Here is a 22866-nt window from a genome sequence, read left to right as displayed (position 1 = left end):
ACTGAATGAAATTAAAAGAACATTTTGAAGAGACTTTTCCTTCATATTCCTCTACCATTCTTGCTTTACATGTAATGGCAGGCGACTTCCATTTCTCTCTCATGAGATAGCCCTGGAGTAACTCTTGGGCTTACAAAATTTCATATCACTTGTCAGTGGAATTGTAATTCACTGATTTTATATCCTTAATAGGGAAAGGTCCTGGGAGGACACTCTGTATAGCAAATGGCTTAAATGGCCCACTTTCCTGTTTCTAGGCATTCCCCATTTGCTCTTAGAATGTTTCAGTTCTATAATTTCCTTTCTCTCTACACATCTTTAGTAACCTAGTTACTCTCTGGCCTTTATACGACTGCACTGGCAGTTGATTCAGTAAGGTCACGGCCTCCTCATTGTTCACAGCCACTGTGCAATAACTTTTGTCTCATTTCACCGCAATTTAAAAAGAAGTTGAAAAATGCCTCTATTTTCTAACTTTGAGGGCTGGCCATCTTTTGCATGTGAATTCCCTGGAGTATTACCTACTAAACAATAAATGTCTTTTCTTATCAAACATGTACAATGATAAATTCAGTCTGTGATTTGCTGAGCAGGCTATTTGGTGATTAGTGGTTTCTGCCCACCTGAGAAATGACTCTACAGCAGAACCAGCAGCTCACACTGAAAAAGCACATATCATGGTCTGAAGGTCAAGGGTCTCATTTTTTTCCTCCCAAAAGTATGGAGGGGCTAGAATTGGAAAATTCTGGGTGTAAATTAGGGTCAATTTGGATAAAAGACATGACTGTTAAAATGGTAATGCTACACTTTAAGATGCAATAAATACATGCAAGATGACTTCAAAAAGTACATGATAAATTTACATTACCTTTTTATTCCAATTTCCAAGAAATTTTAAAGCCCTTTTATGCTCTTCATACATCTAAATATGTAAAAAATTATTGCTTAGATTGAGCTAAGGCATTTCTATTTCAACGAGTTCTTTGAGTTTATAATAGTAGTACTTGTTTAAAAGGTCCTTAGGATGTCAATAGATATCAATATTGTCATTATAAAACAGGAAGGTTTTTAACCCTTAAATGTCCTGTGTTTTATACTCCTCATGCAATTATAATAGTAATAGAGCTTTTAGAACTGTTGAAAATGAGCCAAGAAAGGTTATATTTTGAAGAATACTATTGCAAGGTAAGATTTCATTTTAATATCAAACCATGACATGACTAAGAATTTTCCCATAATATTCTAACTTATTTTTCTGATAATTCTTCTTTTTTATTATTTTTTAAAGATTTATTTATTTTTTTATTACAAAGTCAGATATACAGAGAGGAGGAGAGACAGAGAGGAAGATCTTCCGTCCAATGATTAACTTCCCAAGTGAGCTGCAATGGCTGGTGCTGCGCTGATCCAAAGCCAGGAACCTGGAACCTCTTCTGGATCTCCCACGTGGGTGCAGGGTCCCAAAGCATTGGGCCGTCTTTGACTGCTTTCCCAGGCCACAAGCAGGGACCTGGATGGGAAGTGGAGCGGCTGGGATTAGAACTGGCGCCCATATGGGATCCCGGGGCATTCAAGGCGAGGACTTTAGCTGCTAGGCCACGCTGCTGGGCCCTTTTTCTGATAATTCTTACATTTATATATGCTTAACAGAAAAGTACACTTGGGATCTATTCTACTTTGTTTTGCTTTTGTTTCACATGTTTTTGTGAATTTTCTATGTTTCAATATTCTTCATATTTTAATTAGTATAGAATATTTTCTATGCTGATGTTTTATAATTTGTTAATTTCCTAAAGCTGGGCTTAGATTGCAAATAACCTACTTTTATTGTAGGTGGTTGGGTAGTCCTAGGGTATGCATGTATCTTTTTGACTTAGTTGGATGACTTCCTCAGGGGAAATAATCCATATGACAGGGAATTCCTTTAATGTAATTTGGTTAAAACTCCTCCCTGATGGCAGAACACATATCTCTTATGTCTCTCTGTTTTCTGTAGTACCTGGAGAAATGCTGAAATGTACTACGGGAATTCATCAAATCATTAATGACTTCACCTTGAAATTTAAATTCTCTACAAAGAATTTACATCATGACATGATGGTCAATCATGATAAATAGTCTATTTCCATTTAATTCCATTATTACAACAAAACTGGGGCTACTGCCATGGTGCAGTAGGCTAAGCTTCTACTTTTGGCATCACATACAGGCACTGCTTCATGTCCTGGCTGCCCCATTTCCTTTCAATCTCCCTGCTTTTGGCCTGAGAAAGCAGTACAGAATAACTGAAGACCTTGGGACTCTGCAACCAAATGAGAGTGCCAGAGAAATCTTTCAACATCTTCCATCAGATCAGGTCAGCTCTAACTGTGGTGGCCAATTGGAAGTGAATCAGTAGATGGAAGATTTCTCCCACTCTTTCTGCTGCTCTGTAAATCTACTTTCAAATAAAATGAAATCTTTTTAAAAAAAAGTTCAGAATATTTAGAACTTATTTAAATGACTATCAATCTATTCAGGAAGATGCTGTTTATTTAGCTTGTTTCTTATGTCATTATAGTATTTGTTGGTCTGCATTTGGAAGTTTCAGAAGAGGCAGTCACCACTCAAGTTGGGTAGCATAGGGTTAATGATTCATATACAATAATCACAAAACCTAGACAACAGCAAAGCTCATCTTACTATCACTGCTCTTCGGGGAATATTTCATGATTCAGTTAATCTATAAAATAATCTGAATACATCTAACTTTTGAAGGAAAAATTCAATTAATTATTGTCCTCTATATAATTAAACCTAATAATCACCTAAAAATAATGTTAAATTAATGAGATAATCTCAATATTTAAAATTTTAAAGCACAATTTTATTCAAATGCTTATAATTTCAAATGCATAAAATATGCCAAATATCTTGCAGACACTTCAAACACAGGTAGTATCTTTCTATTGCCAACAGCCTGACTCTGCAGCGCTACATTGGAAGAGTGAATTTTTTGTCAGACTTTAAGTCTCAGTATGTCTTTAGGTTTTTAAAAGTGATTATTATTGGACCCAGTATGGTAGCCTAGTGGCTAAAGTCCTCACCTTGCATGCACTGGGATCCCATATGGGCGCCGGTTCTAATCCCGGCAGCTCCACTTCCCATCCAGCTCCCTGCTTATGGCCTGGGAAAGCAGTTGAGGCTGACCTTCGGACCCTGCACCTGTGTGGGAGACCCAGAAGAAGCACCTGGCTCCTGGCTTCAGATTGGCTCAGCTGTTGTGGCCACTTGGGGAATGGATCAATGGATGGAGGAATCCTTTCTATGTATCTGTCTTTGCAATGAAACTAAAATAAATATTTTTAACAAGTGGTTAATTTTAGTTTCAATTTTTATAAAATGACTATTTAATTCTCATAATATTCTTGATAACTGATGAAACATATGCAAGAATGAATTAAAATTAAAAAAAATTAATATTACACTTGGGCTTAAACATTAGGGTAGGGAGAGATAGAGACAGATAGCAGTAGAATGCTTGGTAAAGATATAGCATTTATATGAGTAGGATATCCATACAAGCCTCCTATAACTTTCAAAGTAGTTCACTGCACTTCAGACAAAGCCTTTTTTTTTTTTATGAGAAAATAACCTAGGGTCAAAAAATAAGATTGTATGTCGTGTGCCAACTTCAATGCATTGGCAATGGGTATCAAAATGTGGTCATGAAAAACAGACCGAGACAGCATTTGGGCTCGAGGGGAAAGAATGTTGTTAGCATGAGTAGTAATGTCTCATAGTACGGGAAAGAAAGAAACCATGGATTTTCCAACACTGGAAAAATTCAATCTATATAAATGCTTGAGTGTGTAATTTTCCAAATTCATTTCTGCCACATATTCCTCAGTGTTTTATATTATTGTGCTCACTGCTTTCTCTATTAAAAAATAGTATTCAAGTGGCTGGGCTTTGGAGGAGGATGCTTGGAGGATGCTTGGAGGATGCGAGGATCATGCGTTTACAGCTTCATCCCATGGGTGAGAGTATATACTTTAAATTCCTGTATTTTTACAGTGGAACAAATTTTAACATGTTCTAAGCCACTAAAAATTCTTTTTAAGGGATCAGCGCTGTGGTGTAGAGGGGGAAAGCTGCAGTCGGTAGTGCCAGTGTTCCACATGGGTAACACTGCGAGTCCTAGACATCCCACTTCTGATCCGGCTCCCCATTAGTGCACCTTAGAAAGCAGTGAAAGATGACTGAAATGCTTTGGCTCTTGCACCCACATGGGAGACCTGGAAAAAATCTCCTGGCTCCTGGTTTCTGGATTTGCACAGTTCTGCCCATTGGGGCCATTTTGGAAGTAAATCAGAGCTGAGCTGATCCAAAACAAGTAACCAGGAGTTTCTTCTGGGTCTCCTACAGGTACCTATGGTTTGGACCATCCTATATTGCTTTCCCATGCCACAAACAGGGAACAGGAAGGGAAGTGGAGCAGCCAGGACCCCAATGGGCACCCATATGGAATCCTGCCATGCACAAGGTGAGAATTTAGGCATTAAGCCTTTGCACTGGGCCCCTGTAACTGACATTCAAACAGATAAATAAATCTTAAAAAAAAAATCTTTTGGAGTTTTAGTATTCTCCATCTATGAAGTTAGATTAGCCAGGAGAAAAAAATAGCTGGAAAGGTGAGACTGTACCCTTTTATAGTTCTGAAATAAAAATATACACAGAAATATCTTGTTATTCTGTATGATTCTATATTGTGTTGTGGAAATAATCAGTGCTTTAGAGTTGGTGGGTCTCATTACTTGTTGTACATCATTGGGAAACTTAGCTTTTTGAGTCTCCAATTCCTCATCTGAGTGATTAGTACAATAACAGTGCTAAATGGTATAACTGATAGAAGCAGCTTATATAAAAGCCAGTATGTGGTAGGCTTTCAACAAATGGCAGGGCTACTTGGTGTTGATTATATATTGTATACCATTTATTACAGATTAAAATATAGGATATCTATTAGAATTTGCATCAGTATTGTTCTTGGTATTGAGATTAGTTTAATCATTGCCATGTGCCAGTAGTCCACGTGAACTGAATTTAGATTTTCCAAGGAGCAAGTCAAAGTTTCATGTCTTCTGTGATCAATATTTCATATCTGTTTCCAGCAGTCAGTTGTGTATAAACTAAATTTGAAATGTCAATGAAGGAGTCACAGAATGTGGTTAAGAACTTGCATTTTCTAACATATGGGTCACTCAATACCACGTCAATTAACTGCATAATGTTGTAAATTGTTGTTGATATGTTGTGGCTTTTCATTGGACGGGATGATATTCTGCCAGCTCTGCTTTCAGACCAGGGATGGTCTCCCCAAGAAACCTGTTGAACTGATCTGGACAATAAGATGCTGGACTTTATGCATGGTACATGCTTACAATGAAAAAAATCATGACTAAATTTGAACTGTAATACTGCAACAAGATGGAGGAATCCACCATGAGGGGAAGGCAAAGGGAGGATTTGGGAGAATCCCAGAGTCTCTGAAATGTGTCATAACAGGAAATGAAATAAGAAAAAAAAGCCTTGTTTATAACTCAGTTGAAAACCTGGTCTAGATACACTTATTTCTTGGTCATGAAAAGTATCATTAAAAGTGTTAACAACAAAAAATCCCACAATCGTCAATCCAGGAACATCTGTCATACTGTCATGACCTTATGTGTACTTCAACTAAAAATGCTTTTAGTCAAAATCTCGAATTCTCAACTAGCTATCTTTCAGACTCAATTTATAGACTGCTTTTATTATTATTTTTAATTTGTCTTCTTTCCACAGAAATGCCTCTTATTAAAGACAAGCTTGCTTAACTTTGATGGAAGCCATATAATAGTCTCCTGATGTAAGTCATAGCCTTTTCACTTAATACACCGATTCCCAGGACTAAGAAGCTGCTTTATCTTTAAAACTTGTTTTTTCCCCACATGCTTTTCTCCCTGTTGCAACATTTGCCTCAAAAACTTCAAATTTACATCTTTCTAATCACTCATCTGACTATAATATGTGAAAGACTTCTGAAAGTTTTCCAGGGGGGAAATTTTGGATGATAAAATATCTCACCTGAATTCTTTTAAAACTAGAAACAAATTAAACCTTTTGTTCATTATTTGGCATCTGGAGATAAACCTTTTAGCAAAGAGCTGATTATGTATTATCTAGGCAGCACTTAGCAAGACTTCTTCAAAATTTTATTTCAGGGGCTTGGTGCGATAGCCTAGTGGCTAAATCCTTACCTTGTGCATGTTCTTGTCCCAGCTACTCCACTTCCCATTTAGCGCCCTGCTTATAGCCTGGGAAAGCAGTAGAGGATGGCCCATGGGATGCACCCATGTGGGAGGCCTAGAAGAAGCTTCTGATTTTGGATAAGGTTAGCTCTGGCCATTGTGGTAACTTAGAGAGTGAATCAGCAGATGCAAGATCTTTCTCTCTGTTTTCTCTTTGTATATCTGTCTTTCCAATGAAAAGAATTAAGTATTAAGAAAATTAGTTCAAATTGTTGAAAGTCAATGCATTTATAAAATGGACTTACTGGTTGCATTATTAACTGAATGGAGGGAGGCAGTACGATTCACTCTGTGTATGTTACAAGTCTTTAAAACATAGGTTTTAAAAAAATTATTATTTTTAATGGAAAGTCAAATGTACAAACAGGAGAAGAGATAGAGAGGAAGATCTTCTGTCCACTGATTCAAGCAGCTGCAATGGCCAGAGCTGTGCCAATCTGAAGCCAGGAGCCTGGAACCTCTTCCAGGTCTCCCACGCAGATGCAGGGTCCCAAGGTCAGCCTCAACTGCTTTCCCAGGCCACAAGCAGGGAGCTGAATTGGAAGCAGGACTGCCGGGATTAGAACCGGCGCCCATATGGGATCCTGGCACATGCAAGGTGAGGATTTTAATCACAAGGCTACTGTGCTGAGCCCAGGTTTTTTCATATATGAAAAGCTGACTATTTTATACTAGTATGGTTGTTTAACAATTTTTAATTGGAGTTAAAGTTATATTTATAATAACTATCACATCCACTGACATTTGAACATAGTGTTTTTAACAAAAGAATAACGTGGCAGAGTGGGGAACCACATAGTGCTGAGTACTGCCGTGGGAATGTATCAGGAACAATAACGTTGACAGCAGAAAAAGGTAAGAACCGCTGCTGCATCCCCGAAGCCTTCTCTGAGCAACATTCTTCCAATTAGGTGCCCTGAGTTTTGCAAAGAAACAGTACAGACCTCAGGTCTATGAAATTTCTCATATGCCAGTCTGAGATTACTAAACTGGGTTTCTTAGTATTTCCCATCCCCTCCCCTTTTCACCTTCATTTCCTTTTCTCTTACGTTGCTGTCAAGAGAAAGGAAAAAAACTTCTCAGGTGAATTCTCAAGAAAAAACGCAATGAAACTGGAATAAAAACCACAGGGATCTAGCAGATGAGAGGGCTATGTCGGCAAAGAAGTGTGAACGAAGCCCTAGAGGTGGGAAAACCAGAGGGAAGGAGAGTTTGACAGTAAGAGGGGATGTGGATTTTACACACACACACACACACACACACACACACTCCTTCACATGTTTGAGAGACACAGGGGAGGAAAGCATGAAACTCGACACCATGTCATGTTGCCGTAATCCAAACTCATCTGGAGCACACAGCTGGATTCTGGGACCTGGTGATGGAGGGACAGCTGTCAAATTTTTACAAACAGAACACACCAGATCCTTTTCAGTGAACTTTGCTACTCTTTTCATCTATTGCGTATCTTGTTTCTTCAAAACTCCCCGTTCTCTGGAACCAGGAGCAGGCGATTGGAGGTCCTGGGGGGTGAGGAGGGTGGTGGTCTACTTTGGAGCTAAGAACACAACAAGTCCTCAGGCACGGATTACCCTGAGGACTTGGCTTGTTTTTCTCCCTCTCAAACAAAAGTGTATTATGAGCAACAGCAGTAGTACATACATCTTTGTCAGAAACAAGGATAGCAAATCAGTCACAACAGTTTCCATTTGGTCTCCCAGAGATTAGACTTTAGAATCAAATCAAGTGTCAAGTTTATATAAAGTACCCAACTCCTGGCCTGTGTGTGGCAGTGCAGTCACAAAAATTGTGGTTCCCTGATCAGCTAGGCAGGATTACACACATCCCATGAAGTCACACGTGTTGCCTGTACACACCACCCTCCATCCTCACATGACCTCTGCATCCTTTGGCTTTTCTTTATCTTAAATTCTGCACTTACACTTCCCGATACAATGATTATTCAGAATCTTGAAAAGGCAGAGACTCTCACCTGCCTGCTTCTGTAGCAATAGGACAGTTAGCCTTGTTGATGCTACCGATAGTGAAGTCTGATAGCCCCATTTTACTTTGAGAAGTCCAGATCTAATTCTTTCACTTTACTGATGTCAACAACCTCTTTCATTAATAAAGGTTTGCTTTATGGTTCCCTTCTTCTAGCTACTGTCCCTCAATTGTAAACTATTCCCATGTCTCCTTTAACAAAACATATAAAACAACAACAACAACAACAACAGCAACAAAACCAAGAAAACTTTCCTCTGTCTCCCTTTTCCCATCAGAGACAGGTTTCTGGAAGATGAAATTAGCAGTGCACATTGCTCGTCTCTCGGATGGCATATGCATGCTTCCTCTGCTGTCTCATGCAACTTCACGGAAAACACTCGTCAAAGCTGTCCGCGAACAACTGACACCTCATTACTCAATGCAACAGACACTTCACTTTTTATTTGACTGAAGCTTGGCAAAGCCTTAGATATTCGACTCCTTGAAATTCTTTTCTTTTACCTTTTAGGAAATGACTCCTTCTCCGTTTCCCTCATTACCTGTTGGGCTGTTCTTTCTCAGCATGCTTCCTGTCATCAGTTCATGCCTTAAATTTTGATGTTATACAATGTTATAAAGCGTTCCTCTGTTAATTTGTATTCTTCAGATTCCCTGTGGGTTATCTTAATGACACCTAAAGCTTCACTTACAATCGACATGTTGCTAATCTTCAAATCTGTACCTCTAGTCCAGGTTTTTCATCTGATGTTCAACTTCTGAACAATTAATTATTGATCATCTCCGCTTAGATATGCTACAACATCTCTGACGTGTATGCTCAAAATGGGCTCCTTTCTGTTGTAAAATCTTACTCCCTTCTTCTCAGTAGTAGCATCATTAGCCAACTTGTCAAAAAAAGAAGTTTCATAAATATCCTTGATTCATTTTCTCCCCTTCCTTCCATATTCAAAGAGTGGGCAAGTCCCTGGCGTTGTCCTTGCCTGATAATAAATATAATATTTTATGTCCTGATCAACAGCTAATTTCCATTTTACATGTAAGGCCACACTGCCTTTTCTGGTTTGGATTGATGAAACCATACAGCTTTCTTTGTATTCAGCCTTGTTCCCTATTTTACACTTGAAGTTTGAGTCATCCCTAGAGTGGACAGTCAGAAATGCAAATATGATCATGTTTTTTTTTTTTTGCTCTTTTAAATTCCTTCATGACTGTCCGATGCTTGAATGACAAAACCCAAAGTGTCTCCACTCCTCCCCCACCCCCTTCCTGCTTCCTGAGTTGGACTGCTTTAGGGAAGATGGGCTAGAGTAATAGTTTAATCTCTAGCTATTTCATGCTTGGCTTCACTTTACTGAGGCTGCCAATTAGTGATTTACAGGCGAACTTTTCTATGCTTTGCTGTGAACTGAGGCCTGTTTTAAACAGTCCTTGAAGAGCTTCGGCCTTATTGTCACTCAAATCCTCACGGACTTGAACCTGTGACTTCTAGTTAAACGTCTATACTTTCGAGCATCTCTTGAGTCGGGACAACAATTGGAAAGGCTTTGGTTATTTGTAAGTCCTATTTGGTCTAAATAACTGCTTTTTCAACATAATGATATTTTAAATGTAACATTTAGGAACACAGGTGATAGCCTTATTTTCCTTGACTTTTCCTCTTATAATTGCTTTTCTGACTTTTCCTCTTATAATTGCTTTTCCGAGAGGGGTAGTGGATCTTCTTAACCCTACAGACTTTTATAAAATGGTATATGATGAATGCTTTCATTTTCTTGTCATCTGCCCTTTTCTGGCTTTAGGAATAGAAGTAACATCAGCTAGACGTGATCACATCAGCAGGAAGCATCCTTGCTTCTGGCTGATTCACAAATTGTTTTGTTGTCTGTTCTTGTCTGTGCATGTGTGCACGCGCACGCATACACACACACACACACACACAGACACACACACACACAGTTTATAAAAGTAAGGATGGACCAGAAAATAAAGAAAGGATATATAAATATCAAAACCCACACAGGAAAAATATAAACAAAGGTATTAAAAAAGAATAGATGCAGGGAAAATAGAAGGGGAATTTTTTTTTTCTTTAAAAAGATCCAGTTTTAAAATGTTACCAGTTTTTCTTTTCAGCTGATAAATGAAACAAGCTTTATATAAAGTTGACAAGTAGACGGCCACCAAGGCAGTCTCACCGCTCTACCTGTTATTTTTGTCTGTAGCTTGAAAGGAATTATGATTGTCAAGAGAAAAAAAATCACAACATTATGCATCTTACACAAGGATGTCCTCCACCAGGGTGTGAAGGGCACTGGGATTGCGGATCAGTTTGTCAAGGAAGCTGACAATGTCAGTAAATTTTGGTCTGTGGTTTCTCTCCTTCTGCCAGCAGTGGAGCATCAGTTGGTGTAGAGAGGCAGGGCAGCCCATGGGAGCCGGAAGTCTGTAACCTTCTTCAATGGACAGAATGACCTGGAGGCAAACATATACATTTTATATTCTTACTTTGAGGGATAATAACACCTATGCCAAGTAATCATTTTTTATGCAAGCAGTAGAAACCAAAATATTTGGAAGCATGAAAGCTGACTGAACACATAGTCTCAGGTAGGATAAATATAAAAGCTCTGGACAGAATTCTAAGTAGCTCTGCAGCAGCTTCTGATGCCTGTGGGAAGAAAACATTTTTAACAGGTGCTACTGCTATACAGAAGGTAGGGTAAGTGACATCATAATCTCAAGAAGCAGTTATTGTGTGATTTAACTAGAACACCTCAAACTCAATTAGAACAGCTGAAAGTCAGGACAGATTGATGCATTTGGTGCAAACTACATGCGATGAATGCCTGCAAGTAAAATTCAAGTAAAATTCTGTTGAAGCTTGATTTCCTAAACCATTTTTTTATCCTCTCCAAAGAATGTCAGTGTGGATTCTTTTTTTAACTGCCATCCCATCTTCTCGATTGCATATTTAGTTCCTCTTCACTTACTTCTAGCTGTCCTTCAATCTGACACTGACCTGATTATGAAGTCATCTTCTCATAACTTCCAAGGTCAGTTAATTCTTGAAATTCTGTCAATGGGTGCTTTAGGGCCATAGAGAAACAGAATTCAGCCTCAGTATCCAACAGCATTTTCTCTGATGACCGAAAGTTTTCTCTCTTATGATACGGTAGTAACTATTCATATGTGGCTACTGAGTACTTGAAATGTGGCTTGGGGAATCAAAGGCCAGACTTTTGCATTTTAGTCAGTTTTAACTCATTAAGACTTATTTATGTGCTTTTTTTTAAAGATTTATTAATTTTTTTTTAATTGGAAAGCCGGATATACAGAGAGGAGGAGAGACAGAGAGGAAGATCTTCCGTCCGATGATTCACTCCCCAAGTGAGCCGCAACGGGCCAGTGCGCGCTGATCCGATGCTGGGAACCAGGAACCTCTTCCGGGTCTCAGACGCGGGTGCAGGGTCCCAATGCATTGGGCTGTCCTCGACTGCTTTCCCAGGCCACAAGCAGGGAGCTGGATGGGAAGTGGAGCTGCCGGGATTAGAACCGGTGCCCATATGGGATCCCGGGGCATTCAAGGTGAGGACTTTAGCCGCTAGGCCATTTACATGCTTTTAAAGATTATTTTTACTTGAAAGGCAGTTTTTACAGAGACAGAGAGAGAGCCTCCATTCACTGGCATATTCCGCAGATATCCGCAATGGTTGGAGCTGAGCCAACCTGAAGCCAGGAGCCAGGAGCTTCTTCTGGATCTCGCACTTGTGTGCAGGAATCCCAGGATCTGGGCCATCTTCTGATGCCCTCCCAGCTCATCAGCAGGGAACTGGATTGCAAGTGGAACGGCCAGGACTCAAACCAGCTGCCACACGGGATACTGGCACCGCAGGTGGAAGCTTAGCATACTACACCATGGTATTGGCCCCAAATCATTAAACTTTAATTTTAAATAGCCACATGAGGCTAATGTCTACTCTTTGAGACTGTGTAGTTCTGGGAAAAATAGTTAAGAGTAACAAAAAGATGACAGTGAGTATTTAGTACTTAGGAAATCACACACAAGATCAGGCATGTCATTCATCTCTTCAATGTATGACTTTACTGTAAATTTCCTAAACATATAATAAATTGACCCAGAATTTATGTAGTTGTATTTTTTTGTGAGCTATTCAAAGATACTCAAGTCAATATTTTTCATACATCTCTGGGAAATAATCAAACGAAGGGGTTTATACATCATATTTCAAGTAGGAAAACAGGAACAAAGTGATATTAAGATAGGCATAATTTAGTCCTATTCCCACCCTATTCTGGCAAGAGAAACATAAAAAGGCAAATATCAGCATCATTCAGGAGAAACTCTATTGCAGCACCATCTAAGCATTTTCTGTACTTTTTGTTTTTAACTTTAATTTTTTTCCCAATAGATACTATTTAACATGTTTCAAATATTCTGAATTTATGTTAGATGCACTGTAAACAAACAAACACAAAAGGATCACTAATATATCTTTAGGACCCTGTTAGTTGCTTAGTTTAGTTGTTTCAGTATTATAGAATTTCTCACAATCTCTTCACTGTCTTTTTGAATAGAACATTTTAACCTGTCAGAGTTCTTCCTATTCGTTTCATATTCCACTATTCAATGTAAATGTTTCTCATGTTTAAAAATAAGTTTGCTGACAAGGGAGAGGGAGAGACAGAGAGAAAAAGAGAAAAAGAAGGTGAGAGAAAAAAAGAGAGAAGCAGACAGAGACCTTCCATTTGATTCACTTCCTAAACATCCACAACGTCAGAGCCAGGTCAGGCTAAAGCTGCAAACAAGGAACTCAAAATCTCCCATGCAACAGACAGAAACCTAACTGCATAAGCAAGCACTGGCTGTTCCCCCGGGTGTGCCTCAGACAGACTGCGATGTGGGACAGAGCTGGGAACTGAACTCAGGCACTCAGGTACTGGAAGCAGGTGTTTCAGGGATCTATTTACTGGAACATTTTACTTTTAAAAATTACTTTTTAAAAAAGCTATTTTGAAATGGAAAGTGAAAAAAAGGGAGACAGCAGGACAGGGAAGTGGGGAAAGAGAGGAAGAAAGAAAAGGCAGGAAGGTAGGGAAGTGGAGGAGAGAGAGAAAGGGAGAGGGAGGGAGAGGGAGGGAGAAAGAAGGGATGGAGGGAGGGAGAGGGAGGGGAAGAAGGAGAAGGAGGGGGAGGGGAAGAGGGAGAGGGAGAAAGTGAGGGGGAGAGGGAAAAGAGAGAGAGAGAATGAATGAATGAATGAATGAATTTTTCTTTGCTGGTTCACTCCCCAGATGGCCAAAACAGATACATCTGTGCTAGGCCAAAGCAACGAGCAGGAGCCTCATCCTGGTCTCCCACATGGACAGCAGCCATTTAATTACTTGGGCCATCTTCTACTGCCTTCCCAGGTATATTAGAAGGAAGCTAGATTGCAAGCTGAGCAGCTATGACTGAAATCAGCATTCCAAATGGGATGTTGGCTTTCCATGTGGCAGCTTAACCCACAGAGTCACTGGCTTCTGTTTTCAAACTACCTTTGTCCCCTATGAAGCTTAGGCTTTGCACAATTTTTTAAATGTATTAGTCAAACAGGATTGTGTAAAAATGCTTATACCACTAGTCATACATCAAAATGACTGCAGATAGCTTTTTAGAAAAGCAGCTGGGAAAAACAACATAGAATTATATTAGAGAACAACTCTGAAATTCCAGCTTAGAAGTGCTGATTTTGTCACAATCCCCTAATTATAGGTATATGAAATACAACAGGCAGCACAGGAGGTTCTATGGGGGTACTTCAAAAAGTTCATGAAAAAATGGAGTTATAAGATACTGTGTTTTTCATGAAGCTTTTGAAGTCTTCTTTTATTCTGAGAAAGCAAACACTTGCTTATATACATGAATCAGTGAGTGATCCATATATACAATTTTAAAAGATTTGTTTATTTATTTGAAAGAGTCATACAGAGAGAAGGAGATAGAGGCAGAGAGATATCTCGTCCATTGGTTCACTTTCCAAATGGCTGCAGTGGCTCTCCAACTGGCAAAGCTAGGAGCTAGGAGCTTCTTCTGAGTCTCCCACATGGATGTCAGGGGCTCAAGTACTTGTGTCATCTTCTACTGTTTCCCCAGGTGCAATAGCAGCGAGTTGGTTCAGAAGCCAAACAGCTGGTATTCATATGGAATGCCAACACCATGGGCTGCAGCTTAACCCCTTGCACCACAACGGTGGTCCCAATTATTTATATTAATTTAGTCCCTTAAGAGTGGTAACTCTTAAAATAATAGATTAGGAAATTTCCTTGATTCACCTATATGGAATGTGACAGAGCTGGGATTTGAACTTAGTTCCTTTTAACTTAAAAAAAATTCCATTTGTACTGACTGGACCAGTCTGCTGCAAACACCAGCATGCAAGGAACCAGGGCTGGCAGGGAGGGTTACTAAGAGTGGCCTCAATTAGACTACAGTTTCCAGCAGTGTGCATAATGGCCAAATGTATGGTGGGTAATGATGGGCTGTGTGCAGCATCCATTAGTTTGCACATGAAATGGGGCTGGGGACAGAACTGACCAGGTGACTGCAACCACAAGTGTGTGTGCATAGGCCGATATGGGTGATGAACTGAGCTGGACTCCACACCAACTGGCACACACAGGATTCAGGTCTAGAGTCACCTTTGTTAAGGTTTCTTTGGGGAGCCCCTGGTTGGACCATTGGACTGAGAACTCCAACTTTACCATGAGTAAAATCACAGGACCTGTTGCCTGACCATGAAGTGCAAGTGTCAGAAATGAGTGTCCTCAGTTGTTGAAGCCTGTGCAGTTAACAGCATGCATAGACGCACATGTAGGACATGACAACCAGTTCATTGGGGACTGCAGAGGATGTCAAGGATGTCAGGTACCAAGGAGGACAGAACAAATGGGACAACTCACCCGTCCAAGCTTTGACAGCAAATATTTGGGTGAATGGAGACTCTAAGGTAGACCATGTCAGCCAATGGACCTTGGAAGGATTTCCTCAACCACAGAGCAATTAAATCAAGAGCATCTTAGAACTATCAAAACCATTTAAGCAGTACCCTTCGCACATGCTTCACATTGGAACCCTGGTATGACATTGGGTGACTGTTCCCCATCCTCGGGGTGCTGATGCAGTCGGGTGCCGTGAGCAGCCCTCTCCCCTTCTTCCCCACTTTCTCAAGATACAGAAAGAAAAAATGAAATAGGAGGCAGTTGTCTCAGCCACTTTCCTTCATTTTTCAACCTTCCCCACCTTAATCAGTGGACCACATGGGCATGCATCTTTGTTAAGTATGTAAACATTATCAAAAATAAAATAAATCTAGTATTATTAAAAATTCCCTCTGCCCATCCCCTAGAAAAGCTTTCCTGGTCTCATGAACAACATCTTCCTCTCCGATTTTATATCACATAATTTTAACAGTGACTGTCAATGTCAACTTTTGTTATAGCACATGTTAATGGACTTCAGTCCATTCATCTGGATACTGAGTTTAATAATCCAGATAAACCTGAAATATGTTTACTACATAGTCTGCAAAATGTAATCTTCAATAGAATAGTCGTTTAGGAATGCTTCTGAGTTTTGTATGAATTTCTATTCTTGCATCATTTATTTTGTGATAGTTGTTCATTTACCTTTCCTGTAAAGCTATGTATACTTAAAAGCACATATAAAAAGCCCCTATATTTTGCATTCTCATCATTTTGTACATTGCATGGTACATTAATGAATGATGCTGAGTTTAAAAAATTTATCAGAAGAAAGTTTTGGATTTGAGAGACAGCACTTGAATGGTAGTCTAAGCAGTATAATATATAAAAATTGCTTACATTATATTTATATGTAGTGTATGTTTTAAACAAATTTTAATCAATTTATTTTAATAGATATTAATCACATGAAGAAAATTATTCATCATTTTATGTATAGGAGATAATATAATTAGTCTGACACATCTCCATCTTTCAGACAGGTCTTTATAAAATGTAGTAATTATGAATATGATGAGTTTCACATAGAATGGGTTACCAAGGGAACATTTTGGAAGACCTAACTCTCTCAGGAAAGCTTCTGTGAGGAAGTGAATTGAAGCTTAAAAGGCATGTGGAAGTTAGCAGGCTCAAGTGACTGGACTGAAGACATTTATTTGGAAGAAGTCATATTCCTATGGCTAAAGTCTTCAAAAAGAAGAACTGAGGCAAAAGCGTTAAGCAAAAGGGTATATTTTTTGATATTGTAAATAATTTTGCATAGTATAACCACAGAATGTAGAACGGGAAAGGATTTTAGCTGGTCAACATATGACATTAGATTTGCCATTTAGGAACTATCAAGTTGGCTGTGGTGTGGAGGGCACTTCAGATGGACAAGGGCCTCAGTGCTGATCCAGGCCATAGATCAAGATGGACCCAGGGTGAAGCATTGGTTGTGGTACACAAAAGATGAACTATTTGACCAAAACATAGGACTATAGTGAACTTAGATGTGGCAGTAGAGAAGAAAAGAATAACTTTTAGGTTTTGCCTTAGTCTCCTGGTAATAACAAGGCATAGAAGTTTAATTTTCTATGAGCTTTCTGGTTTCAGATACATACAAAATATACATCATTGATTTACCACAGCCTAGCTTATTTAGGTCATGAAGTATCCCATTAGGTGGGTATGGTTTTACACATTTCTTATGTAAGAAAATTGAAGCTCAAATGAACCAATTCTATCAAGATCACATAAGCGAGGACAGCCATGTGGCCCAGTGCTTTAAGCTGCACTTGAAATCCCACATTGGAGTGCTTTCTCAAGACCCTGTTTCTCTACTTCCAGATCAGCTTCTGGCTAATGCAACTAGGAAGGCAGTGGATGATGGCCCAATTGTTGGTTTGCTGCAACTCACATGAGAAACCCAGATGGAGTTCCTGGTTTTGGGCTTCTAGCTTTGGCCTGCCCTGGTTTGCAGGCATAAGGGGAATGAACTAGTAGAAACAAAAATCTGAGGACTTCAAGATGGCCGACATAGGAGGAAGACTGTGAGAGAGCTCACAGACAGAGAGGGCTAGAACGCGACAAAAGCGTAAGTGGAGCAGCATAGAACTACAGGGAGAAGAACGTGAAGTTCCCTGGACAGTGTGGAGCCAAAAAAATCCACACAACTCGGAAGAGCAACCAGGGAAAAACAAAGCAAAGGACAGGGAAGACGACTTTCCGCTCCTGACCTGCTGAGTCACCTCTGAGTGCAGATGCTGAAAGCCGCCGACCCACCCAAAGACCGACCCGCAGACGCTGTGGCCGTGAGGACCGGCGGTGATTGGGACCCGCTGGCATCTGCTCACCCTGGTCACCAGGACTCGCCAGGACCTGCCCCACTGCGGACACCAGGACCCTGAATCACCGGGACCCGCCAGCATCTGCCCACCCTGGTCGCCAACCCCCGGGACCTGCACCAGCGGCAGCCTCCAGGCTCCATCGCGACCCGCGGAGACCAGCAACAGACGCAGCAGTCGGGAGACGCACCAGCGGCCAGGATTCCCACCAGAGGAAGAGGCAGACTGCAAGAACCTGAGGTTTGAGTGAGTTGGGTGGGGACAGTGGTGGGTTGGAGGCTTCGGGAGTTGGCCCCCCAGGGGCACGGACAGAGCCTGAACACAATTGGTGCTCGTCTCCCCGCCCCTCTTCCCCCCCCCCAGACTCCAGCCTCTAGAGACACAGGGCGAGTGCCTTGAAACTGCCAAAACTGTGTCTGGGAGAAAGGCAAAAGGCACACTGGATACTCCCCTGTGCCTTTGCGGTCTGGCACTCAGCTGGGCGGTGCTATCCCACAGGAACCCAAGCACGCCTCTGGGCTGGGCAGTTTCCTGCTAGCGCCGGGGCGGTCGGTCCCCTGCAAGTGCTGGGGTGGGCGGGCCTGCGCAGGAGGCGTTTCCAGAGAGCACCTGGAACACCCCACGCCCTATAGTCCCTTGCTCCGAGCCCTGTGATCCAGTGCACAGGGGGCGCACACAGAGAGTGCCTTCACTCCCCCACGCCCTGTGGTAGCATACCTGTAGGGGACGAGCTGAGAGTGCGCTTTGAATCCTCTGGGCCCTGGAAGTGGCGCCCTGAGGTCCAGTGTTCTGGAGACGCACCAAAAGTGCCTTGAAAATTCCCACACCCTGCTACTCCATGCCTGCAGACTCCGATCTCTACAGGATAGTGCTTGGAGACCCCTCAGCACACTGGTGCCTAGGTCTCTCAAAAAAGAAACACTAACACAATGGGAAGAAATACCAGAAAAGGTAATGATCCAGATGAGAGTGCCAACACCCTACCAATAAAGGATCGAAAGCCAATGTCTATTTCAGAGATGCGAGATGAAGACATAGAAGATCTACCAGATAAGGAATTCAAAAAAATAATGTTAAAATATGTCAGAGACAATGAGAAGAATTGGGAGGACTTCAAGGAATTCAAGAACCACATAGCCTCAGAAATACAACAAATGAAAAGTAAAATCCTTGACTTAGAGCACAAAATTGAGAGCCTAACCAACAGAACAAATACAGCAGAAGAGAGGATCTCTGAAACGGAAGACACACAAAACGAACACACCCAGTTCATGAAACAGCTGGAGACAAGTCTGAACAAAGCCAGTAAGACCATACAAGAAATGAAAGACAACCTCAGAAAATCAAATATTAGGATTATTGGCCTTCCTGAAGGAGCGGAAAAATAATCAGGAATGCAAATGGTGCTCGACGAAATTATACAGGAAAACTTTCAAAACACTTGGAACATGAATCCAGCTCAAATCCAGGACGGTCAGAGGACTCCCAGCAGATATGACCCAAAGAGATCTTCACCCAGACATATGGTGCTCAAGTTCCACTCCAACGAAGACAAAGAAAGAATCCTGAGACAAGTACGAAGCAGAGAAAAGATCACATACCGGGGAAAACCAATCAGGATCACGGCTGACTTTTCTGAAGAGACCTTACAAGCAAGAAGAGAATGGACAAAGATCTTCCAAATCCTGAATCAGAACAACTGTCAATCAAGACTATTGTACCCAGCAAAGATCTCATTCGTATTTGAGAACGAAATCAAATACTTCCACAGCAAAGAGAAATTAGAAGAATATGCCAGCACAAAACCAGCTCTACAAAATCTCCTTAGAAATGCACTAATTCCAGAAAAAAAGGAGGTGAATCATAAGCAAAGATGGCAAACAGGAAGGTCTCCCCACTAAAGTCCACACAAGGAAGGGCAATTACACAGATATCAACACCCACAAAAACAAGTATGGCAGGGCAAAATCACAACCTCTCAATTTTAACTCTCAACACAAATGGCCTGAACTCACCAGTCAAAAGGCATAGATTAACAGAATGGATTATCAAACAGCACCCAACTATCTGTTGCCTACAAGAGACACATCTAACCAGAAGAGATTCGAAGAAGCTGAAAGTGAAAGGTTGGAAACAGATATTTCATGCCAATGGACGAGAAAAAAAGGCTGGGGTAGCTGTCTTAATTTCAGATGATGTGGGCTTCAATCTGACACACATCAAAAAGGACAGGGAAGGACATTATATATTGGTGAAGGGACTGATCCATCAGGAAGTAATTACCATTGTGAACATATATGCACCAAATTCAAACGCACCTAGCTACGTGAAGCAATTACTCACGGACTTAAGGGGAGACATAGATATGCACACAATAATAGTGGGTGATCTTAACACCCCACTAACAACTATAGACAGATCAACAAAACAAAAACTCAACAAAGAAACAACAGAACTCATACAAACAATAGAACAACTGGACTTGGTTGACATTTATAGAATTTTTTACCCTAAGGCCACAGATTATACATTTTTTTCAGCAGTGCATGGCACCTTCTCCAGGATTGACCACATGATAGGACACAAAGCAAACCTAAATAACTTCAAAAAGATAGGAATCATACCATGTACCCTCTCAGACCACCACGGAATGAAGCTGGAAATCAGCAATTCAAAATGCCCCAGGAAATACAGAAACTCTTGGAGGCTGAACAATATGCTACTAAACGAACAATGGATCAGAGAAGAAATTAAAGATGAGATCAAAAAATTTATGGAAACCAATGAAAACTCTGACACAACATTCCAAAATTGGTGGGACACTGCCAAAGCAGTGCTACGGGGTAAACTCATCGCAATTGGAGCTCAAGTCAAGGCCCAAGAGAGGCGCCAAATACAGGAACTAAACACACACCTCCAGGAACTGGAAAAACAACAGCAGAAGAGCCCCACACACAATAGGAAACAAGAAATCATCAAAACAAGGGAGGAAATCAACCAGATAGAAATAAAAAAAACCATACACAAAATCAATGAATCAAAAAGCTGGTTTTTTGAGAAGATAAACAAGATAGACACTCCACTGGCCCGACTGACAAAGAAAAAACAAGAGAAGGCAAGAATTACCAGCATCAAAGATGAAAAAGGCAACATAACAACAGACACCGCATCCATTAAGGCCATAATTAGAAATTACCACAAAGCACTGTACTCCAACAAATCAGAAGATCACCAAGAAATGGAAAAGTTCTTAGACTTCTACCACTTGCCAAAACTTAGCCCAGAGGCAACAAACGACCTGAACAAACCCATAACTGAAGTAGAGATTGAATCAGTGATTAAAGACCTCCCAACAAGGAAAAGCCCAGGCCCAGACGGCTTCACTCCAGAATTCTACAAAACATTCCGAACAGAGCTGACCCCAATCCTCTACAAACTCTTCAAAACAATAGAAAAAGAGGCAACCCTTCCAAACTCATTCTATGAAGCCAACATTACCTTAATCCCAAAACCAGACAGAGAACTAACAGAGAAGGAAAACTACAGACCTATCTCTTTGATGAACATTGATGCTAAGATTCTCAACAAAATCCTAGCCAACAGAATTCAAAAACACATCAGACAGATCATTCATCCAGATCAAGTAGGATTCATCCCTGGAATGCAGGGATGGTTCAACATTCGAAAATCTATAAATGTGATACACCACATCCAAAAACTGAAAAACAAGAATCACATGATAGTATCAATAGATGCAGAAAAAGCTTTCGACAAAATCCAACATCACTTCCTACTAAAAACCCTAACCAAGGTAGGCATAGATGGAAAAATCCACAACATAATTAAAGCCATATATGAAAAACCCAACGCCAGCATCATACTGAATGGAGAAAAGCTGGAACCCTTCCCACTGAGATCTGGAACAAGACAGGGATGTCCACTTTCTCCGCTACTATTCAACATAGTCCTAGAGGTACTCGCTGAGGCCATAAGACAAGAAAAAGAAATCAGAGGAATCCAAATGGGAAACGAAGAAGTCAAGCTCTCACTATACGCAGATGATATGATTCTTTATGTAGAAGAGCCAAGAGACTCAATACAGAGACTGCTAGAACTTGTACGAGAGTTTGGTAGAGTGGCAGGGTACAAAATTAATGAACAAAAATCAACAGCCATAGTGTATGCGAACAGCCCCAAGATGGAAAAAGACTTAACCAGCAAGATACCATTCAAAATAACAGAGAAAAGTATGAAATATCTGGGAATAAATCTAACCAAAAATGTAGAAGACTTATTTGAAGAAAACTACAAACTGCTTAAAAAAGAAATTGAACAAGACCTCAAAAGATGGAGTAACATCCCATGCTCCTGGATAGGTAAAATCAATATCATTAAAATGTCTATACTGCCAAAAGCAATATATACATTCAACGCAATCCCAATCAAATTGCCCAAAACATTCTTCATGGAACTGGAAACAATGATCCAAAGGTTCATCTGGAAGCACAAAAAACCACGGATAGCTAGAACTATCCTGAAGAACAGGAAGTTAGCAGGGGGAATCACAGTTCCGGACCTCTGGACATACTATAGGGCAGTGGTTATCAAAACAGCGTGGTACTGGCAAAAAGATAGAGAGGAAGATCAATGGAGCAGAATAGAAACGCCAGAAGGAAACCCACACAGATACAGCCAAATAATCTTTGACAAAAAGACAAACGACAACCCAGGCAAATGGGAAGGTCTGTTCAATAAATGCTGTTGGGACAACTGGTTGATAGCCTGCAGAAACAAAAAAATAGATCCACATCTCTCACCATACACTAAGATCAGATCTAAATGGATAACAGATCTAAACCTACATCCAGAAACCTTCAAACTTTTGGAAGAAAATGTTGGAAACACACTGGAACACTTAGGGGTAGGCCCTCACTTCCTAAAAAAGACTCCAGATGCAGTAGAAATCAAGACCAAAATAAACAATTGGGACCTCATCAAACTAAGAAGCTTCTGTACAGCTAGAGAAACAATCAACAAAGTAAAAAGGCAACCCACAGAATGGGAGAAGATCTTCGCACACGACATAGGTGATAGAGGGCTAATATCCAGAATATACAAAGAGCTACAAAACAACCAAAATGTCAAAACAAGCAACCCACTCA

At 40.5% G+C, this 22866-nt stretch overlaps 1 protein-coding gene across 1 annotated transcript in view; it reads right to left on the bottom strand.

The window, feature by feature from the left end:
- Nucleotides 1-22866, bottom strand: part of EPHA6 (EPH receptor A6) — an 860890-nt gene that overhangs the window by 4719 nt on the left and 833305 nt on the right. Inside the window, 1 exon segment of the mRNA XM_058661775.1 lies at nucleotides 10615-10808. Within this exon segment, the coding sequence (XP_058517758.1) occupies nucleotides 10615-10808 (194 nt within the window).

The sequence above is a fragment of the Ochotona princeps genome, chromosome 3 (genome assembly GCF_030435755.1).
Source record: "Ochotona princeps isolate mOchPri1 chromosome 3, mOchPri1.hap1, whole genome shotgun sequence".
In the NCBI taxonomy this organism is placed as follows: domain Eukaryota; kingdom Metazoa; phylum Chordata; class Mammalia; order Lagomorpha; family Ochotonidae; genus Ochotona; species Ochotona princeps.
The sequence above is the reverse complement of the archived record's forward strand: the minus strand, read 5'-3'. Positions and strand labels throughout refer to the sequence as shown.